This window comes from Mus musculus, chromosome X (assembly GCF_000001635.26).
Source record: "Mus musculus strain C57BL/6J chromosome X, GRCm38.p6 C57BL/6J".
Lineage (NCBI taxonomy): Eukaryota > Metazoa > Chordata > Mammalia > Rodentia > Muridae > Mus > Mus musculus.
The window spans coordinates 160577718-160599089 of NC_000086.7; the positions used below are offsets into that span (position 1 = coordinate 160577718).

At 46.0% G+C, this 21372-nt stretch overlaps 1 protein-coding gene across 11 annotated transcripts in view; it reads left to right on the forward strand.

Annotated features, from left to right (window-relative positions):
* Positions 1-21162, forward strand: part of Phka2 (phosphorylase kinase alpha 2) — a 96976-nt gene extending 75814 nt beyond the window's left edge. For 5 of the 11 annotated variants that reach the window (XM_006528679.4, XM_030251193.1, XM_030251194.1 and 2 more), the window contains 10 exons: positions 51-129; positions 231-360; positions 876-977; positions 3444-3562; positions 5250-5279; positions 6747-6800; positions 9062-9232; positions 11248-11301; positions 12451-12651; positions 13222-13424. In XM_006528679.4, the coding sequence (XP_006528742.1) occupies positions 51-129; positions 231-360; positions 876-977; positions 3444-3562; positions 5250-5279; positions 6747-6800; positions 9062-9232; positions 11248-11301; positions 12451-12651; positions 13222-13392 (1111 nt within the window). In that variant the 3' untranslated portion in view covers positions 13393-13424. Of the gene's footprint in view, positions 1-50; positions 130-230; positions 361-875; positions 978-3443; positions 3563-5249; positions 5280-6746; positions 6801-9061; positions 9238-11247; positions 11302-12450; positions 12652-13221; positions 14006-20750 lie in introns of those variants that run through there. The other 6 variants (NM_172783.4, NM_001177879.2, XR_001782730.2 and 3 more) reach the window with 5 other exon arrangements.
* Positions 21163-21372: the final 210 nt, after the last annotated feature.

Sequence of the window (21372 nt, forward strand, 5' to 3'; positions counted from 1 at the left end):
AGGCCCTGCTCTGAGGTACCTATTGTGAGTGATCTGCTACTCTTTCCTAGGCCTCTACCCCCAGAGGAGCTCACAGAACTCATATATGAAGCCAGTGGACAGGACATCAGCATTGCTGTCCTCACACAGGTCCTGATGCAGGAAGGGCAAGTTGGGCCATAGCCTTCCTGGGAGTGCCAAAAGGCTTCTCAGGTTCCCTGAAGCCTTGTTCCCATGTGTATTTGCACCAGGAGATCGTGGTTTACCTGGCCATGTATGTCCGGGCCCAGCCTAGCCTCTTTGCAGAGATGCTCAGACTCCGGATTGGATTGATCATCCAGGTGATGGCCACAGAGCTGGCTCGGAGCCTGAACTGCTCAGGTAAAAGGCCATGGCTTGCCACTCTTGCCTTGCTGAGTCATACTCAAGTCCTTCTGAACAGGCTTCCATTCTGGGTGAGCTCAAGCTCTCCCAGGTTCCTTTGTGAGAGGTGGCTGCTGTCGGGCCACGTAGCACAGCAACGTTCTTCACTGGGGCAGGCAAAAAAGCCACCATGTTTACATGAGAATCTTCGCTGTACCTGACAGCTAAGCTACAGCGATGTCCTTACTGTAAGATGTCTCCTTCCACTTAATAACACCTTCACTGGGAGAAATACAAACATTTGCAAAACACATTTCAACATCAGGGATCAGTGCAATGTGAGAAATTCTGTCTAGGAATTAAATGCACCTGCACTGACCTAAACAGAAGCATTTGCATTCTCCAAGGACCAGTGTCTTTCAGGCCGGCAGCACCATTGAAGGAATCCTGATCAAGGAGACCTGCCACTGCCCTCCTGCACCCTGAGCCACACAGCACCAGCCCATGTCCGGGTCTCTTATGTTGGTTTGCAGGAAAAGAAGCTTCGGAGAGCTTGATGAACCTCAGCCCTTTCGACATGAAGAGCCTTCTGCATCATATCCTGAGTGGGAAGGAGTTCGGTGTGGAGAGAAGCGGTGAGTCTTCATGGGGACCCACGTGCAGAGCAGCACCAGTGTCAGCAGCTCCCTATACGGAAGGGACCACATGCTTCCTCTTTCAGTGGGATGAACGGAGGCATGGGATCAAGGTTTCTGCTTTTTAGGGACAAGGAGTACCCTCAAAGGGTTGCATTTAACTGCAGATTATAGTGGTACAGGGCAGAGTGAACTGTATACCTTTGTACCTTGCATCTCCTGTAGTCCTAAGTGTTATGAGGGGAGGGGACTCTAAATGTCAGGATCACAGAGCTGTACAGATCATCCTTTGTGGCCCCCTCCAGAGAGCAGGGCGAAATGCTCTATGATGTGTGCGGGCCAGTCCACTCGCTTCATCCCAGTATTGCTCACTTACTATCTGTCTTGGAAATCTGCTTGCGGTGCTAAGAAATCTAATCACCAAAGTCCTGGTGTGATTCTTGTTCCCAAATGTTCCCTAATTATAATTGAAGCAATTATCATTTCTCCTCCTCATAAAAAAGCTAAATGATTCGTAGACACATTGGTGAATTTATTTCATTGAGCCAAAGAAACACACTGTGGGCTATCATTCCTTTTATTTAATAAGAAGGACATTGGGTACTTTGTATTTTTCCTGAGCGTGCACCTCAGACAAAGCCGTATGGGGCAATCAGCTGTCTATTGGCGGCCTTCTCATTCTGAGGAGGAGGAGTGCTGGCAGGCCCTACCCAAAAGTAATTTGCAGTTATTTCAAGCACACAGTCCTTGAAATGTAAATGGAAAAGATAAATATTTAATGTGTTCTGCTCATCATAATAGTGTATATGGTTTGACAGATAATTGTCATTCAATATAAAGCTATATAGATGCTTACAAAACCAAGAACTGAGGAATGTCATTTGAATGCCTTGACATGTCTAATCATGAGCAAGGACAGAAGATGGATTATCTTTTAAAAACATAGCATTTCTTCATTGTCTTGTAACTTCAGGTTTTATAAGCTGGGAAGCTATTAGTAGGCTTAAAACTCGGACTAAATCGTAAATTGACTATTTTTAACCCTTTCCCCCAGACACACTGTCCTGGAGCTTTCCACACCTCATTTGGCTTGTTTTCTATCTCTTTGGAACCACTCCTACCTCTTGAACCATCATTGGATCTCCTTGGTGGTTCCCTCCCACTTTCTTGGCTTTAGCAGCGTTCTATAGGAAGTAACCTTTGCCTTGTGCCTAGTAAAGGAGCAGTGGAATGGGAGAGTAATGCATGCATGTGCCCACGTGGGGCACCCATTAGGAGGGCTTCCTGTGGCACCAAAAAGATTGTTTAGGCTTCATTCTGAAGACAGATTTAGACCCAGGAGGATTCCAATTGAGCAATGATATGATCACATTTGCCTTTTAGTATAATCATTTATGATCATTGTCTTAGAGACCATACTCATAGGGAGAAAAACTGGGGACAGGTGTTAAGCCCTGAGCCTGATGGTATATATGATGGAAGGAGGTGTGGTCTGGTACGGTGGGAAGCCCCTCTTTGCCCCATTCCATAGTAGCCTTGCATGCCTGGCTCTGGCAACACTTTCTACCTCACCCCCGAGCTCTCTAGCCTGCTCAACCCTTGCTTCCTCCCAAAGGCCTGGGTTGAGATCTCCTCTCTGCCTGCCCTGAGTTCTGTCAGTCCTGAACGGTAGTACACATGTATACTTGCACCCAGATCCAGACAAGGCCTGATGAGGATACCTCATCAGTTGGCTCATAGCCATCAGTACCTCAGTTCTAAGCCCTTCAATCGAGTATGCAGCAGTTTTGTCATTTCACCAGGGACAGTGGCATTACAGAGCTTGGCAAGGTCACCGTAGATCCTACATATTAGTCAAGACGAATCCTTTAGAAAGTCACAAATAGAATTGGATATTACTCATTTAGAGATCCAATGTCATACAGTTATTAAACATGTGAAACAATATGTAATGCTGTAGAAAAACATTCACAACGTGTTAAGTGCAGAAACAACTGATCATGCTTACATATGGACATGGCATGTGTATAATGGAGAGTTCCTCTTTGTACATATATTTAATGTTGATGTTGGAAAAACATGTATTCATGGAGGGAAAACTGCCAGAATAATGACTGAAATGTTGACAGATGTTACTTCTGGCTTCCTTAGGTGGTCTCAGTTTTCCACAGAGAAAATGTGTTTTGTATAAGTGTAAAAAAAAAAAAAGTGTTTTTCAAAACCAATTCCATCAGCCAGCAGTTTTTGGCCACTCTGATCTGTACCTGCTGTTTAAGTAGTACCCACATTTTCACACCACCTTTCAGGCCTCCTGTGGTGAGCCTGTGCTACCTTCAGCACTGTAAGCCCAGGCCTGGCTGGGGCAGGGAAGAGAAGCAGATCTCAGAAACATGTTGCCCATGTTGCCTCTCTCAAGGCAGGTGCAATAGATCCCCTAAAAGCACCACGCATGCATTTTCCTTGCAGTGCGCCCAATACACTCCTCCATGTCCAGCCCTGCCATCTCCATCCATGAGGTGGGTCATACTGGAGCCACCAAAACTGAGCGGAGTGGCATCACCAGACTGAGGAGTGAGATGAAACAGGTAAGAAGACCGTAGCATGGCAGCCATGTGGGAGGGGTGTAAATGGTTCTGCCAGGGCTCATCTCTGAAAAACAAGGACATGAAGCTTTGACCTGCTCTCTGTAGAAGTCGTAGGATCTGAAGATAGCCCTCTAGCCCAGGTAGGTACCCCAAAGCCATTTGCATGCACTTACCAATATCTAGCCTTCATGTGATCTTACATATACATCCTGGAATACTCCCTTGTCCATATTTGTTGCTGTGTTATTTAAAAAGTAGAGTCCTGGGGCTTGAGGGATGAATCAGGAGTTCAAAGTCCTGGCTGCTTTTGGAGAAGACTTAAGTTCAGTTCCTAGCACCAGCATGACAGCTAGCTGTCTGTGACTCTAGGTCCAGGGGATCTGATGCCCTCCTCTGATCTCTGCAGGCACCAGGCACACAGGTGGTGCACATATGACACATGTAGGCAAATATGCATACCATGAAATAAAAATAATTTGTTAAAGTAGAATAATGTCAGAAGAGAGAACCATTTCTCCATCAAATGTGTTCTTCGTTTGAAATAGCAAGGGGGATGTGGAAATAGACTGGAATAATTATACCTGCATTTACCACCAGCCACAGTTGTCTCTTCATTTTTCACCCTAATTTAATTCACAGTAGAAATCTTTTTAGCTGACTGTCATAGGTCTGCAACTCAACACCTTTTCAGTCTTTTTTTTCTTTTTTGCATATTTTTATTAGATATTTTCTTTATATACATTTCAGATTTCAAATGCTATCCCAAAAGTTCCCTATACCCTTCCTCCACCCTGCTCCCCCACCCACCCACTCCCTCTTCTTGGCCCTGGCGTTCCCCTGTACTGGGGCATATAAAGTTTGCAAGACCAATGGGCCTCTCTTTCCACTGATGGCCGACTAGGCCATCTTTTGATACATATGCAGCTAGAGACACGAGCTCTGGTGGGTACTGGTTAGTTCATATTGTTGTTCCACCTATAGGGTTGCAGATCCCTTTAGCTCCTTGAGTGCTTTCTCTAGCTCCTCCATTGGGGGCCCTGTGTTCTGTCTTATAGATGACTGTGAGCATCCACTTCTGTATTTGCCAGGCACTGGCATAGCCTCATATGAGACAGCTATATCAGGGTCCCTTCAGCAAAATCTTGCTGGCATATGCAATAGTGTCTGGGTATCATCCTTAATGAGGTAACCCAATCACAAAAGAAGTCATTAGATATGCACTCACTGATAAGTGGATATTAGCCCAGAAACATAGAACGCCCAAGATACAATTTGCAAAACACAAGAAAACCAAGAAGAGGGAAGATCAATGTGTGGATACTTCGTTCCTCCTTAGAATAGGGAACAAAATACCTATGAAATGAGTTACAGAGTCAAAGTGTGGAACTAAGACCAAAGGATGGACTACCTAGAGACTACCCCACCTGGGGATCCATCCCATAATCAGCCACCAAACCTTTTCAGTCTTGTTGCACCTAATACTGCGTTAGGACATGACTGTGACCTACACTGAGAAAATCTACTTATATCTTAGTCATGCTGCCTCATTTGCTTGGGTCTGTGAGGGGGGACTGGCAAACCCCTGAGGTGGAATCAGCATGCTCTGGCTTATGGGAGTGTGATAGAAGCAATGGGGCATTCCTAACTTGAAAAGTGGTTTTTTACTTTCTGATGTTTTTATTTTCAGATGAATAGGCGAGCTAGTGCTGATGAGCAGGTGAAGTGCCTTGCTTTGTTTGTCTGTCTCTCTGTTGACTGTACACTCTTTCTGTCTGGAACACGGAAATTGGGGCTGCAAATACAGAGTTTGGATGTGGGTAGAATGGCACCGTAACTCAGGTAGCCCCAGAGCCAGAGAAGCGGATGAGAGGGTAGGAGAGAGGACCTTGCTCTTTGCCTTGCAGATAGGGTAGCCAGTTAGCTCATTTAGTATAGGCTCTTAATCAAAAGAATTGCATTTATCAAACTCAGCTTTTGTAAGGATTTTTTTGTGAAAGAGATGGTCCAGGCTCTGCCTCTATCACCACCTCTGTTCAAAAAGAGGGGAATTTGGTTAGTGATGTCATCAGTAGAAAAAATAAGATGATGCTACCAGTTCTGCCCTCAGCCAAATCTGAGGAGATTGAAGCCTGGAAAAAAAGTGTCCGGGCACACTATACAACAGCTCATGATATGCTCCTTCCCTTGAGAAAAAATAGATGTGCTTTTTAGTTATACATTGTTTTTTAGATGGGGATCTCCATGCTGTGCCGGCTGTCCCCAAACTGCTGGGCTCAAGGCGTCCTCATTCCTTAGCTTCTTGAGTAGCTGTGACTACAGATGCACACTCCCATATCTGATTTTGGATTCATATGTCTAATGATATGTCTCTGTGACCAGGAAAGGGTAAACAGTGTGATGGCACGTAATGCAGAGTATAGACCATACAGAGTCTCTCATTTTTGCTCCTTCTAAGGAAGTGATTTTCCAAACATCTTCCTTTGTCAGCCACTCGGTGGCACCGTCCCTCTAGTTACCCACAGCTCAAAGGCCTGATCCTGGGTGAATATGGATGGCTGCTTCTATTTAATGCTGCCCTTGCCTGTGACAGCGATGATATGATTACATTCCTTTTCTGGTGTGTTTATATCCAGGCCGCCAGTACCAGCTTTGTATTTGCCTACTCATGTCAAGAAAATGTTCTCTGGCCAAAATTTAATGGCTGTCAATGGTAGAACTTTCTACTCATGTTTGCAAGCATACTACAGACACAGAGCAGTATGCAAATTAAGGGTGCCATCTAGATTCTTAGATGAGAAAAGATGTATATGGCCGAAGATCATCAGCCTGATCTACTGTGTACATTTAAGAATAGTCTATAGGATGCCTGTCGGATGGCAGACATTCGTAGCTAAAGTTAGGGTTCTTTTGATCTCTATAGATGTTTACAATACAGCATGAAATGGTCACTTGGCATGCCTGTGACTTTGGAACCTGTGTCCTGCTCTACAAAGGAAAAGGGCCTGGCAACACTTGATCTTTAAGGCCAAGCTGGGCTGCCAGGGAGCAGTGGGTCTGCATCTGTCACTGCTACTCAACGAGAACCCCTCTAGGGCTTATCTCATGCTGCTCTGGGTTCCTTCTCAACTATTTGTGCCTCTTGGGGTCACTGTGTGTGATTGAGTCTTTTCTCTTTCTTTTGCAGTTCTTTCCTTTGGGCCAGACCATGTCCAACAGTTTGCATTCCATCAAGTCTGTGGTAAATTTGCATTGGCATCTCACCCCTCCCTGCCGCCTCCTCCCTGACTGTAATTTTCAAGTTCTCTTCTGGCCTTACCCATGCTCCCACCTCAGCTATACTTGTGTTGTGGGTGGGGTGCATGCACACATGTACTTTTGGGCATGGAACCAAGGTCCTCACACATTCTAAGCAAACATTCCAGCTCTGAGCTTCACCACACCCCTCATCCCTGACTTGTAATGGTTTGAGTAAAGGTTAAGGCAGTGGTTCTCAACCTGTGTGTTGCAACCCCTTGGGGGTTCAACTGACTTTTTTCATGGGAGTCACCTACAACTCAACTATCTGCATATCAGATATTTATATTATGATCCCTAACAGGAGCAAAATTACAGTTATGAAGTAACAATGAAAAAATGTATGGCTCACAACATGAGGAATTGTATGAAGTGGTCGGCTGAGTATTAGGAAGGTTGAGAACCACTGGGTTAAGGGTTTTCAATTGATGATGGAGGTATTTTCCAACTAGATGTTCCTGAACTAAACTTTACTTTCTATTTCATGCTCTTAGATCTTGGCTTGTCAAACTCCTCAATACAGTGTGGGTGAGGTGTACTTAGCTTATCAACTCCTAGGAGTTTCTAGAATCTTTAAAACCCTGGTTCTACCCCCTTCTTGTTTGTTTTGCAGTGCTGAAGATGGAACTCAGGGGTTTGAGCATGCTAAACAGACACTCCATCACTGGTCCCCATTCCCAGCCCAGATGCCTTTTTATTGAGTGTTGAGCTACTGCTCCTCCCACCCCAGGCTAACCACCACTTTTTACTCTCCTGTCCCAGCTGAGCATGTGGCCCTAGCTCAAGTGGAGGCCCAGGAAATGTTCTAATTGCAGAGGCGAGTCTGAATCTGCCTCCCAAAACCAGAAGGAGAAAATCAGCTGAGTCACTGATGAGTGTGGCTGTAATTACTTTTATTTGTAGCTAATTGTTGCCTTATTTAAATGGCAGTAATGAGCCCAGCAGAATAACCCAGCCTAACTGCCTTTTCAAAATAAGATCTGTTGAAGGCAAAATGAGTTCTTAGAGAAGCATCCCACCTCCCACCCTGCTAGTATGCTTAATATTTGGATTTTATTTTTAAGCCTTTAAATTTGATGTTGCACACTGTGAAATGAAAGTGCCAAATAGTCCAACCCAAAACATGTAAAGATGTGTGTTAGCATTGTCCCAACCTGAAGAACCTGTCCAGGGCAAGTCAGTGGGGTATCCACACGTGATCTCTGCCCCTGAGTGCTCAACAGCCCTGCAGCATTTGTCTTGTGGAGAAGTCTAGCCTTCTATAAGGCACTGGAAAGGAGATAGCACCCTGGAACCATGGTCAGCAAGTTCAAGCTGAAGGCTACCGTAGCCTAGCCTTAGAAGAAAACTTGGGACCAACAGCAAGACAGCAGAAATCAGTATTGAAAAGCATAGGCAGAGAACCCAAAACCAATGACCCCCACTGCTAAGAATGAATTTTTATTTGACCTTCTATCTTCGCTTCCTGATCCTTTCTTTCTCATTGTATATGTATGGCACTCACTGTGGTGTTTATCCTCTGGGTAGGTGATAGTCACTTCTCTGTGGAACTGCTGAAGTAAAGCAGGCCCTCCCGACATTAGCTCCTGGCCCAGGTTGTCCTTCCTACCCACCTCCCTTTCTCTGAGACCACTCCTCCAAGCACTCTCTGAGCTAGCTTCCCTTAGATAGGCTTTCATGCCCGGCTAGTGGTCTCTGAGGGAGTGGCCTTCAGGATGATAGCTGAGTAGTCATCACAAGCGACAAGGACTCTCAGGCTTAGGCATTTCTGTGTCTTCACCAAGTGAATGGCTGCAGACAGCTCCCCCAGGGAGGTGATGTCCCTATCATGTAGATCAACTGGGACAACAGGTGGTGCTAGCATAGGGCACAGGCAGCCTGAACCTGGGTGCTGTCGTAGCTGCTCTTGAGCTTGGCTCCAACAACCTAATGGCAAAGCCCACACTTGTACCTGTTTGGTCTGTCCTATGAGCTCAGGGTCCCCTGCTGTTATACTACTTCTTAGATCTTGGGAAGAATTAAGCTACCAAAAAAGCATGAAAAATTAAAGCCAACATCAAGAGCTGACAAAGAGAAGTCAAGGACCCCTATGCCCTTGGCTGGGTGACATAGAGATTCTGATGAATTTGCTTATCTGGCCTTCAAAGTGGCCAGCTTTTCTCCAGGGCACCTGCTACTGAAGGCCATATGGTATCTGTTTTGCAGAGGTCCAGCACCCCATCCTCCCCGACAGGCACATCATCTACAGACTCTGGAGGACAGCACCTGGGCTGGGGAGAACAGCAGGGCCAGTGGCTGCGCCGGAGAAGGTTGGATGGGGCCATTAACAGGGTCCCCGTGGGATTCTACCAGAAAGTGTGGAAGATCCTTCAGAAGGTGAGGTGGGTGCTGAGGAGACATAGACTCTCGGGAAAATGAGCCTGACCCTGTCTACCTTCAGGAGGCACAGTGGCCCTACCAAGTACCAGGCAGCAGATGGCTATAGAACATGTATCTCCAACCTTGAATGGCTCAGCCTAGAGCAAAGTCTCTCTGCCTTGGCACTGTGGCATCTAGGGCTAGGTGGCTCTACTATAGTACTGTCTTGTGCACTGTTGTATAGGAGGCAGTGTCTACCTACTGGTTGTCAGTAGCATCTCCTCTTCCAGACATGACACCAAAAATAACTTCAAACATTGCCAAATGGCCCTGCAAGGCATGACAAAATAGCATTCCTGTTTGTGTGCAACCAACTTTGACATAGTTTAGGATCATAGAAAACTAAAGATAGACAAAAACCAGAGAGGGCAGGGAAGAGTTTGAGCAAAAATGCCACAGAGAACCTGCAGCATGAACTGGATCTGTATTGGCTAGCTACCACACAGACAGCTTCTCAAGCTGTCAGCGCGAGGCTGACAGACATGATGCGTGAGTCATTCAGGGCATGATGGAGCCCCTTCTACTTGATAAGTGTTCTAGGGTACAAAGAAACAAAATATTATAGCCTGGTCCCAGAATCCGTGTGCCCTGAAGATACACACTCCCTCCTGCCCTGGAATAACTGTGTTTCCACAGCTGGAAGATAGAGACCCTAGGGCCCCCCCCAATCCCGTAACCAGCTGCCCACTGCTCCCATCGCAGTGGAATAGCACTGTGCTTCCCATCTGCCTAGGGACTGTTAACATTGCATTGGAGTTTGGAGTTTGAAACTGACAGGAAATGACACATCCATGGCCAGCAATGCACCACACACCTGAGTGCAGGAGGCCCTGTCTAAAACACTTGCTGCTAAAGTGGGGGCAGCGTGGGAAGGCAGCGCCACTTTGTTCTCAACACCCCACAATCCCATCTTCCCCCACATTCCTACTCCAGAGTATTCACACCACTCCCAAGGCCCCCACCAGGGCTTGACCTGCCTCCCCCATGGAGGGACAATGTGCCTCATTTAAAAGCTTTGCAAAGCAAGACAAATTTCTTTTTTTCTCTGAACCATTCCTTTTTAGCTCATTTCACAGTAGGAGAGAACTGCAGTAATCCTGAATGAGAACATATTCCACCTCATTTGTGAAGCCACAGCTCGATGTCTTCTTTCTGTAGCAAGTGCCCAGGGCCAGTCACAGGGCTTCAGGGCCTATGCTCTGTGAACCAAGGCCTTGCGCAAGATGGCTGCCTGTAGAGGCCCCAGGTCCACCCTTCTAGACTCGTAAGGAGCCCTTGAACCAGGCAGCATGAAGGCAGGGCAGCTGCTGCCAACTGGAGGGTAAAAGGTGGCCGATTAGAACAGGCCCAACTATTCCTCGAAATTCTCCTCAGTCTTTCTGGGGCACCATACATTTCCGGCCAGGCTTCTGCTGGCCCAATACCAACATGCTTTTATTATGAAAAAGCAGCATTTTATATTGCACCCTGTTGGTATTTATATACATGGGTGTGCGTGTGTGCGTGTGCATGTGCTCCAGCCTTTTGTGATTGGTGCTTATTATAGAAATCTCGAAAATAGACGGCTGCAAAGGCACAGGAGCATTACTTCACCATGACAATCTCTCTTCATTGTGGGACCAAAGGGGCTCTGGCAGGCACCAGGGTCCAGTTGCCAAGTGCAATGCAGAGCCTCTTGGGAGGAGGACACAGCAGCTCCCTAGGACACTGTTCCTGCACCAATCTGAAAGATGCCTGCTGCTTTCCCTAGAATTGTTCCATCGAAAACACAGCCTGTGGGCAGTGAGAACAGCGCTCTAAAAATAACTCTGACAGTCTGGCATGTTCCAACCCTCATGCAGATTTCCAGGGCAAGGAAAGTGTGTGTGTGTGTGTGTGTGTGTGTGTGTGTGTGTGTGTGTGTGTGTGTGAGTGTGTGAGCAAGCACACACTTGTGTTGGAATCTGACTGAAATGTCTGTGTTCTGCTTCTAGTGCCATGGCCTGTCCATCGATGGTTACGTCCTCCCATCCTCGACAACCCAAGAGGTAAAGTGAGAAGACCCAGAGAGCAGCCCAGCCCGGGCTCACCTCGTGGCTGATTCTGCATATGCCTTTTAGCATTACTCTATGGACTAGGCCGTCTGTAGTTCTGATCACTTTAACTGTCTTACCCTCAAATTGTGCAAAATTCCTTTCTTGTTACCTTTCCCTCTCATTCCCCTGAGCAATAGCATTTATAAACTCTCTGGGCCCTTAGAAGCCCACCCAAAGCCTGTCAGGCATGCACTAGAGCCAGTCAAGGCCCCTTCAAGCACCAGCAGCCTTGCCTTTGCTTTCCCTGCCCTCCGTGTGCTCTGGGTTATCTTTAGCCTTTCAAGCAGGAGGCACCACACCAGGCACTTCAGGCAGTCTTTTAAAAAACAGATTTTGTTTTGTTTTGTTTTCTTTTTTTTTTAATTTTACCCTGCCCAAGATACCATTCTTTTTTTAAAAAAATATTTATTTGTTTATTTATTTTATGTATATGAGTATACTGTAGCTGTACAGATGGTTGTGAGCCTGCATGTGGTTGTTGGGAATTGAATTTTGAGGAACTCTGCTTATTCCGGTCATCCCCGCTCACTCTAGTCAACTTTGCTCACTCAGTCCCTGCTTGCTCTGGTCCAAAGATGTATTTATTATTATACATAAGTACGCTGTAGCTGACTTCAGACACACCAGAAGAGGGCGTCAGATCTCATTACAGATGGTTGTGAACCACCATGTGGTTGCTGGGAATTGAACTCAGGACCTTCGGAAGAGCAGTCAGTGCTCTTAACCACTGAGCCATCTCTCTACCTGCCATTTTTTTTAAAAAGATTCTGCCCTGAATGGCTGTGTTCCTTTTGTAAACCTGCCATCTGCCAGCCTGGTACCATTCTTTATACCACAGGGAATTTCTTTAAGAAATAAGAAATAGCCCCTGCTCCCTAAAAGTCACTGTCAAAAGACAGACAAAAAGAACTAGAACAAGCTCAGCTGGCCCTCAGGGAAAAGCAGTCATCCTTTGTTCCAGAGGGCTGCTGCTATAAAGTCAAGACAGTGGCCAGGAGGAAGGTAGCCTTTAGCTGAGCTCCAAAGGTGCTAGGGCAGCATTGATGATAGGGCTCTGTCTGGCCCATCTTTCACACTGGCAACCTGCTGATCATTTGGTAGATGACCCCTTGTGAGATCAAGTTTGCCGTCCATGTGGAGTCAGTGCTCAACCGTGTGTCCCAGCCTGAGTATCGGCAGCTACTGGTAGAAGCCATCATGGTACTGACTCTGCTCTCAGATACCGAAATGGACAGTATCGGGGGCATCATCCATGTGGACCAGATAGTGCAGCTGGCCAATCAGCTGTTCCTGCAGGACCAGGTGGGTGTAACTGGGCCAAAGGCGGGGTAGTCGGTTTGGTTGCTAGTTCTCCCTGTACATGCTGGAGATAGTGTCTAATTGGAAGGCATATACTCAAACCAAGAAAATGTCATCACAGATGGTAAAAAAAAAAAAAAAAAAAAAAAAGAAAAGAAAAGAAAAAAATGTCAACCATTTGGTTAGGAAATGGCGAAGTTGGCCACTTGGGAAATCTAACAACCTTTAAGGAAGCTGGTCTTTGTTGCTGTAGGTTTTATTCCAGACATTACATACCTGGTTTTGGGTAAACTACTTACCGTGCACACAAAATTGAGTGGGGCAAAGAAGCTGTCATAAGAATCGGTACTGAGCAGCAAAAGGAGGCCTGTGAAAACACAGTATCCACAGTGGCCACTTTACCATGCATTCTGTGTCATTGTCATCATGTCACCTGCCTTGTGCTGTGAGGCCTAGCCTCCAGCTCCCAGCCTCCCCTGTAACCCAGCTGACACCACTTCCAACATGCAGAGTCCTTTGTGACAGAAAAAGAGAGGTCCCACTCATTTTTTTTCCTGCTTTTTCTGGCTGCAGGTGTCATTTGGAACCACAGACATCCTGGAAAAAGACCAAGCCACAGGAATTTGCCACCTCTTTTATGACAGTGCTCCTAGTGGGGCTTATGGTACAATGACCTACCTAACAAAAGCGGTCGCTTCTCATTTGCAGGAACTGCTGCCCAGTTCAGGCTGCCAGATGCAGTAGGGCCTTACCCATAAACATGTCCACCCTCTGAATCTGTCATTTGTAGACTCATTGGGAACGTTCTTCTGCCTTCCCCCTCGAGCCCCTGTTCTGTCACAAAAAGCATGTCCCACCAGAAAGCTTCGCAGGGAGAGATGACAGCACTCAGGCTGAAAGCAGGATGTGTTTAAGCCACAGCTAATGCTGATGAACCCGCTGCTCCCCTGAGAAGCACCCTGGGATCATTTTCTAGGTTCATTTCACTGGAACATTTGTCACAGCATCTGCTCTCATGGACTCCAAAAAGGAACTAGAAATTGGTCTCTTCTGAGTGCAGAGTGAACAGAGAAGCAGCTTAAATTGGCTCTCACCAAGAGTTACAGAAATAGGTTCGATGAACTAGTGACACATCTTGAAGGTGAAAAGATCCTTCCAGCAACAATAGCTAGGCAGGCAGACCCTGACAGGGGCACATCTTAACAGAATGACGTCTGTCTGAACCAAGCTGTTCACCAAGCAGAATAAGTCTGTCTTTCTGGAAGTTTTTTCAGTGCCCTAGTCTACTCTGGTCATGTAATTCTTCATTGCCAAAATGGACTAAATTTGCCCTAGTTAACTTTGACTTATACTCTTCAGAGGAACTTGTCCTGGCTGTTTATACTTAAGGGCATCTCTTCTTACCTTAAGAAAATCCCTTATCTTCCAGAATCCAGAAAAAGTATCTGGCTTTTCTGATAGGCAGACAAAGCCTTGTTTTAGGATTGTAACAGGTAGCCTGTGTCCCTGCTCCCCCTGAGAGCACTATACTGCAGGCTCAGAGCATGAGTCAGCATTTGCCATAGAAATGAGTGGTGTGTTCCTGCACAAACAATGTTCACTTCATTTTTACAGAAGCACTCGCAGATGGGTATGGTCAGGGCACTGCAGCAGGGAAGGCTCAGGCCTGACCAAATCTGCTAAATCTTTCACCGTTGTCCTGGGGAATAGCATTGCTTTTTAAGTCTTGTCTTCCCCGTGTTAGGACAGAGACGGACAACGAAAATAATAGTTTCTGGGAATAATCAGCCCTGAAAGACGTCACTGGTGCCCAAGTATCATGCTCACATTTGGTTGTGATAGGTTGCAATTCGCAGTGGCTTTTCACCTCTGAAATGGAAACAAGGCTGTCCCTGAGCTTCTCCAAGTGTATGTGGAGATGAAAGGAGGATGGTGCTCAGAGGTGTCCGGAGCTCTCAGAGTGCAGATGCAGGGCATGGCGCCTTGTTCTCAAAGTAGAAGATGCCAGGGAGCCATGGGGGTCCTCAGCATTTATAGGCATTTTTTAAAAATGTATTTATCTGTTTCTGTGTGTATATGTGCATGCGTGCGCGTGTGTGTGTGTGTCTGTGTGTGCATGCACACCGCCTGTGTAGGGGTCCCTGTGGAAGCCAGAAGGAAGTATCAGATCCCCCAGGAGCTGGAGCTGTTGACAGTTTTAAGCCACCTTGACATGGATTCTGAGAACCCAACTCAGGTCCTCTGGAAGAGCAGCAAGCACTCATAACTGCTGGGCATCTCTCCTGCCCTCTTGTATCTTTATGACATTTTCAACATAATCCAGGCTCAGAGCCCTGTAATTGCCTAACAGGCTCCTGGTAGAGAATTTTGAACATACAGTAAAAAAGATACAGGCAGCCGGGCATGGTGGCGCACGCCTTTATTCCCAGCACTTGGGAGGCAGAGGCAGGGGGATCTCTGAGTTCGAGGCCAGCCTGGTCTACAAAGTGAGCTCCAGGACAGCCAGGGCTATACAGAGAAACACTGTCTCAAAAAAAAAAAAAAAAAAAGATACAGGCATAAGAGTGCCCAGTGCTGCATGAGGGAAGTTCTAGAAGAACTAGAGTCCTTCAGACTAGGCCCAGGCTGACTCCGAACACTCAGCCTGCCAGTGATGTGGCTGTGAAGTGAGAAGCAGCAGCTGCTGCTTTGCGCTCAAGATGAGACTCTGGCCAGGGAGACGAGCCACAAAAAGCAATTCGCTGCAGCTTCCCAGCCGTTCTTTGAAATCTCTTTCAAATGAAGTCCTGAAATAGGACTGCATTTCCACAGGCAGCAAGCTGCCAGCTTCAAAGGAGGAGAGCAGGCTTCTGAGACTATCCCTTTAGCGAGCAGCCCAAGACAGGCAGATGTGGGAGAGGATGGCAACAAGCCTGCCCTTGCCTAGAGGTACTGGTGGGGAGAAGGCCTCACAAGCCCTGTGGCCTTGGTCTTGGTTGACTGTTCCCCAACAACCAGGGGCATGGTCAGGAGGCTTTTCCCCATTTTCTCTCCCATCCCTGGAAAGCCAGGGTTTTGGTTTTGGGGTTTTGGGTTTTGGTGTTATTGTTTTGGTTTGTTTTTTTGTTTGTTTGTTTTGTTTTGTTTTTTACCTTTGCAGGGGACTATAATGTGGTCTCAGAGGACAGACACATTAATAGTTCTTTTTTTATGCTATTTTTTTAATTACGTATTTTCCTCAATTACATTTCCAATGCTATCCCAAAAGTCTCCCACACCCTCCCCCCCCCCACACCCCTACCCACCCACTCCCATTTTTTGGCCCTGGCGTTCCCCTGTACTGGGGCATATAAAGTTTGCCTGTCCAGTGGGCCTCTCTTTCCAGTGATGGCCGACTAGGCCATCTTTTGATACATATGCAGCTAGAGTCAAGAGCTCCGGGGTACTAGTTAGTTCATAATGTTGTTGCACCTACAGGGTTGCAGATCTCTTTAGCTCCTTGGATACACTCTCTAGCTCCTCCATTGGGGGCCCTGTGATCCATCCAATAGTTGACTGTGAGCATCCATTTCTGTGTTTGTTAGGCCCCGGCCTAGTCTCACAAGAGACAGCTATATCATGGTCCTTGCAACAAACGCTTGCTAGTGTATGCAATGGTGTCAGTGTTTGGAAGCTGATTATGGGATGGATCCCCGAGTATGGCAGTCTCTTGATGGTCCATCCTTTTGTCTCAGCTCCAAACTTTGTCTCTGTAACTCCTTCCATGGGTGATTGTTTCTATTTCTAAGAAGGGGCAAAGTGTCCACACTTTGGTCTTCATTCTTCTTCAGTTTCATGTGTTTTGCAAATTGTACCTTATATCTCACTATACTAAGTTTCTGGGCTAATATCCACTTATCAGTGAGTACATATTATTTGAGTTCTTTTGTGATTGTGTTACCTCACTCAGGATGATGCCCTCCAGGTCCATCCATTTGCCTAGGAATTTCATAAATCCATTCTTTTTAATAGCTGAGTAGTACTCCATTGTGTAAATGTACCACATTTTTTGTATCCATCCCTCTGTTGAGGGGTATCTGGGTTCTTTCCAGCTTCTGGCTATTATAAATAAGGCTGCTATGAACATAGTGGAGCATGTGTCCTTCTTACCAGTTGGAACATCTTCTGGGTATATGCCCAGGAGAGGTATTGCGGGATCCTCCGGTAGTACTATGTCCAATTTTCGGAGGAACCGCCAGACTGATTTCCAGAGTGGTTGTACAAGCCTGCAATCCCACCAACAATGGAGGAGTGTTCCTCTTTCTCCACATCCTCACCAGCATCTGCTGTCACCTGAATTTTTGATCTTAACCATTCTAACTGGTGTGAGATGGAGTCTCAGGGTTGTTTTGATTTGCATTTCTCTGATGATTAAGGATGCTGAACATTTTTTTCAGGTGCTTCTCAGCCATTCGGTATTCCTCGGTGAGAATTCTTTGTTTAGCTCTGAGCCCCATCTTTTAAGGGGGTTGTTTGATTTTCTGGAGTCCATCCTCTTGAGTTCTTTATATATATTGGATATTAGTCCCCTATCTGATTTAAGATAGGTAAAGATCCTTTCCCAATCTGTTGGTGGCCTTTTTGTCTTATTGACGGTGTCTTTTGCCTGGCAGAAGCTTTGCAGTTTTATGAGGTCCCATTTGTCAATCCTTGATCTTACAGCACAAGCCATTGCTGTTCTATTCAGGAATTTTTCCCCTGTGCCCATATCTTCGAGGCTTTTCCCCACTTTCTCCTCTATAAGTTTCAGTGTCTCTGGTTTTATGTGAAGTTCCTTGATCCACTTAGATTTGACCTTAGTACAAGGAGATAGGAATGGATTGATTCACATTCTTCTACATGATAAACAACCAGTTGTGCCAGCACCATTTGTTGAAAATGCTGTCTTTTTTCCACTGGATGGTTTTAGCTCCCTTGTCGAAGATCAAGTGACCATAGGTGTGTGGGTTCATCTCTGGGTCTTCAATTCTATTCCATTGGTCTACTTGTCTGTCACTATACCAGTACCATGCAGTTTTTATCACAATTGCTCTGTAGTAAAGCTTTAGGTCAGGCATGGTGATTCCACCAGAGGTTCTTTTATCCTTGAGAAGAGCTTTTGCTATCCTAGGTTTTTTGTTATTCCAGATGAATTTGCAGATTGCCCTTTCTAATTCGTTGAAGAATTGAGTTGGAATTTTGATGGGGATTGCATTGAATCTGTCGATTGCTTTTGGCAAGATAGCCATTTTTACAATGTTGATCCTGCCAATCCATGAGCATGGGAGATCTTTCCATCTTCTGAGATCTTCTTTAATTTCTTTCTTCAGAGACTTGAAGTTTTTATCATACAGATCTTTCACTTTCTTAGTTAGAGTCATGCCAAGATATTTTATATTATTTGTGACTATTGAGAAGGGTGTTGTTTCCCTAATTTCTTTCTCAGCCTGTTTATTCTCTGTGTAGAGAAAGGCCATTGACTTGTTTCAGTTAATTTTATATCCAGCTACTTCACCGAAGCTGTTTATCAGGTTTAGGAGTTCTCTGGTGGAATTTTAAGGTCACTTATATATACTATCATATCGTCTGCAAAAAGTGATATTTTGACTTCCTCTTTTCCAATTTGTATCCCCTTGATCTCCTTTTGTTGTCGAATTGCTCTGGCTAGGACTTCAAGTACCATGTTGATGAGGTAGGGAGAAAGTGGGCAGCCTTGTCTAGTCCCTGATTTTAGTGGGATTGCTTCCAGCTTCTCACCATATAATGTGGTCTCAGAGGACAGACACATTAATAGTTCTTTTACCATATTCAGCTGAAAGGCAGCAGGCTGTCCTATGGTCTGTCCTGTGGTTTTACCATTAAGTTTACCATCCTAGCACTGACACCAGTACTTGATGTTGGGCAAGCAAATTGACCTCTGTGTGCCTTAGTTTACCCATCTGCAAAGAAGAGTTAGAAGCCTTCTGACTGGTACAGAACCTTCATTTGGTAGTAGGTAGGTGACCAGATATACCCTAGAGCAACAGCAGACCATCTGAAACGAGGTAAAAATGTGCCAGTTTAGTCCACCAGTCTTCTCACAAATAGTGGTTGTCAGGCCTCAGCTTCCCAGATAGAAAGAATGCAAATGTGTCTGCTGGAACAAAAGGAGAGCCCACCAATCAGGAGCCAAGAGAAATCCTTTGCCAGTTGATTGATGCCATTTATTTCTGAACAAGATGACAGGAGGCTTGGCCTCCCTTTCTATAAATTACAGTGGAGACATCTCTGTTCTATTGACTTGTACACAAGTCTGCCAAGCCACCTTTGTCTCTTTGCTTCCTTTTTGTCAAAGGGGACAACAGTCTCAGTCTCTCTCTCTCTCTCTCTCTCTCTCTCTCTCTCTCTCTCTCTCTCTCTGCCACTCTCTTTCAAGGTCACTTCAGCTTTTAAGTCCCTGCCATATGCTGTGTATAGCTCTGTACTTTGCAGGGTAGAAGAACATCATGTTCCCAGAATTCCTTCTGTTCCTATCATACATGGTCATTGATAGTTTGTCTGTGAAGAAAGAAAGCAGTTCTTGGCCCTCAGGGCCCTGTACCCCTCATCTGTCCATCAGAAAGTCACTTAGGAAAAGCTCTATAACCTTGAGTCACCAAGTAAATTACCAGAGGAATGAAAAGACCAGATATTAAGTCTGATCTCCAATTTTATGCTGTGCCTGACTGCTGTTAGAAAAAAATTCCATCAGAAAATTGTTTTTTTAAAGAGAGTATATGTGCATTTTTAAGGGACTATAATGTTTCTTAGAGGAACTGGAATCAATAGAAACTAAACTCTGAACTTATGTGACTTTCCCCTCGCCTTACCTCAGTACATAGCTCTTCTGAAAAAAATGAACAAAGGAATCCAAAGTCATTTGCAGCATGCCTTCTATGCCCAGGCTTCACTAAGTAAGCACATAGGAGCTTGGGCATGCACAGTGGCAGATAACAAGCAGCCTGCTCATTTCTGAAGCTCTAGGAGGAAAGGACATTGACCAGGCTGCTAATCGAGAGTTCTTCATGCTGATGTGTTGACATTCACATCTCAGTTCTAAATTTGGTGGCTGCCGAAGCCTTCCACCTCCAGCTAGTGCAGGTGAGGTGCCAAGTTTTGCCAAGGACAGGCTTCAGGTTAACTAAGCTGTGTCTTCATTGAGCACAAGGGATAACTGATTTCATAGCTTCTTTTAAAGGGGAGGGCAGTGTGCAGAGGTATGCATCACACCTGTGCACACTTAGAGGCTAGAGGAAGACACTGGGTGTCCTGGTCTATCACCACCTCACTCCCTTGAAGCAGAGTCTCGCTGACTCTGGACTTAAGCGAGAAGCCAGCAGGCCTGTCTCTACTCTCCCATGTGCCCCAACTTGTGTGCATATGCATCCACATGCATAGATTGTGCTGGAGTTATGGACACGTGTGGCTGCACATGACCTTTCATATGAGTCTTGGGATTTAAACTCAGGTCCTCCTGCTTGCATAGCAGTCACTCTTACTTGCTGGACCCTAACCTCCCAACTCAGTTTTGAAGGTTCTTCCCCGCAACCAACTCTGAATAGACTTGCCAAGGAGAAATATCAGTAATTGGCTCTAGACTCTCATTGTCATGTTACTTTTGACCAAATGTTGCAGTGCTTGTTTGCAAGTAAGTCAAATAAACTTTAGCTGGGTAAATATGGAAGATATTCCATGAAGAATATTGGATAAGTCACATATCAGAACCAAGTCTCCAGATTGCTCCCAGCCTCACAGATGCCCCTGACGCAGGATACTGCCACTAAAGCCATTGCCTCTGCAATTCTGGAAACTTACTGTAGGGACTGCCACCTGTTACTAGCATGAACTGCAAACAGCCACAAGCTGCCAGTGCAAGGTCTTAGGCAGGAACGCAGTAGCAGCTGGAGGAAGAGGCCATTAGCTGGTCATCTGCCTTCTCCAGTTGAGGTGGACTCAGTCTCACAGTGTATGAGATAATGAATAGGGTTGAGAGCAACTGTCCTAAACAAATGTTATTCCAGCCAGGCATCTAGCTTTTGTTCCTTTGTCCAGAAAATAAAGAAGGGCCTGTTTTCTTCCTCTCCCAGGTGTCTGATCTGGACAACTTGGCCATCAAAGTCCTGTAGCAGGAGTAAAGGGAACACACAGGTCTCTCACCTCTGACTGGAGGCAAGACAGTTGTATGCTTATTCTCTTTGGAAGTGCAGCTGCTGAGCCACAGTTGTCAGATTGCCACTGGTGTCCAGGGACAGCCCCACCCAACCCCACCACACAGTCTTCAGCTTCCAAGGAGCTGTCATAAATCAGTCCAGCAAAGCCTGGGGGAGTTGCTGATGGGCCACAAATTCCTCCTGACCACAAACCCAGCCCCATTAGGCTCTCTGGACCCTGAGTGACAGCCCATCTGGAACAAGATGCAAATGATTGTCACTTCGTTCCTTTTAAGCCCCTAGCCAGCTGGGGGATTTAAAAATAAAGAATTGGAACAGAATCATGGTATAAGCCTCTCTCCTGACAGTGTGAATAATTTTCCCCAGCTGTCACCAGGACCTGCTCCTGCATTCTTGTGAGCATGGGAGGCCCTCCCCTAGGCTAGAGGGAGGCACAGGCATCTAGAGGAGGCTTTCCCCTCCCCCAGCTCCCTCTCCTTGTCCTCTGGAGAGGCAGGCAAGAACTCCCCTGCATTTCTTTCCTCATTAAGCACAAGCT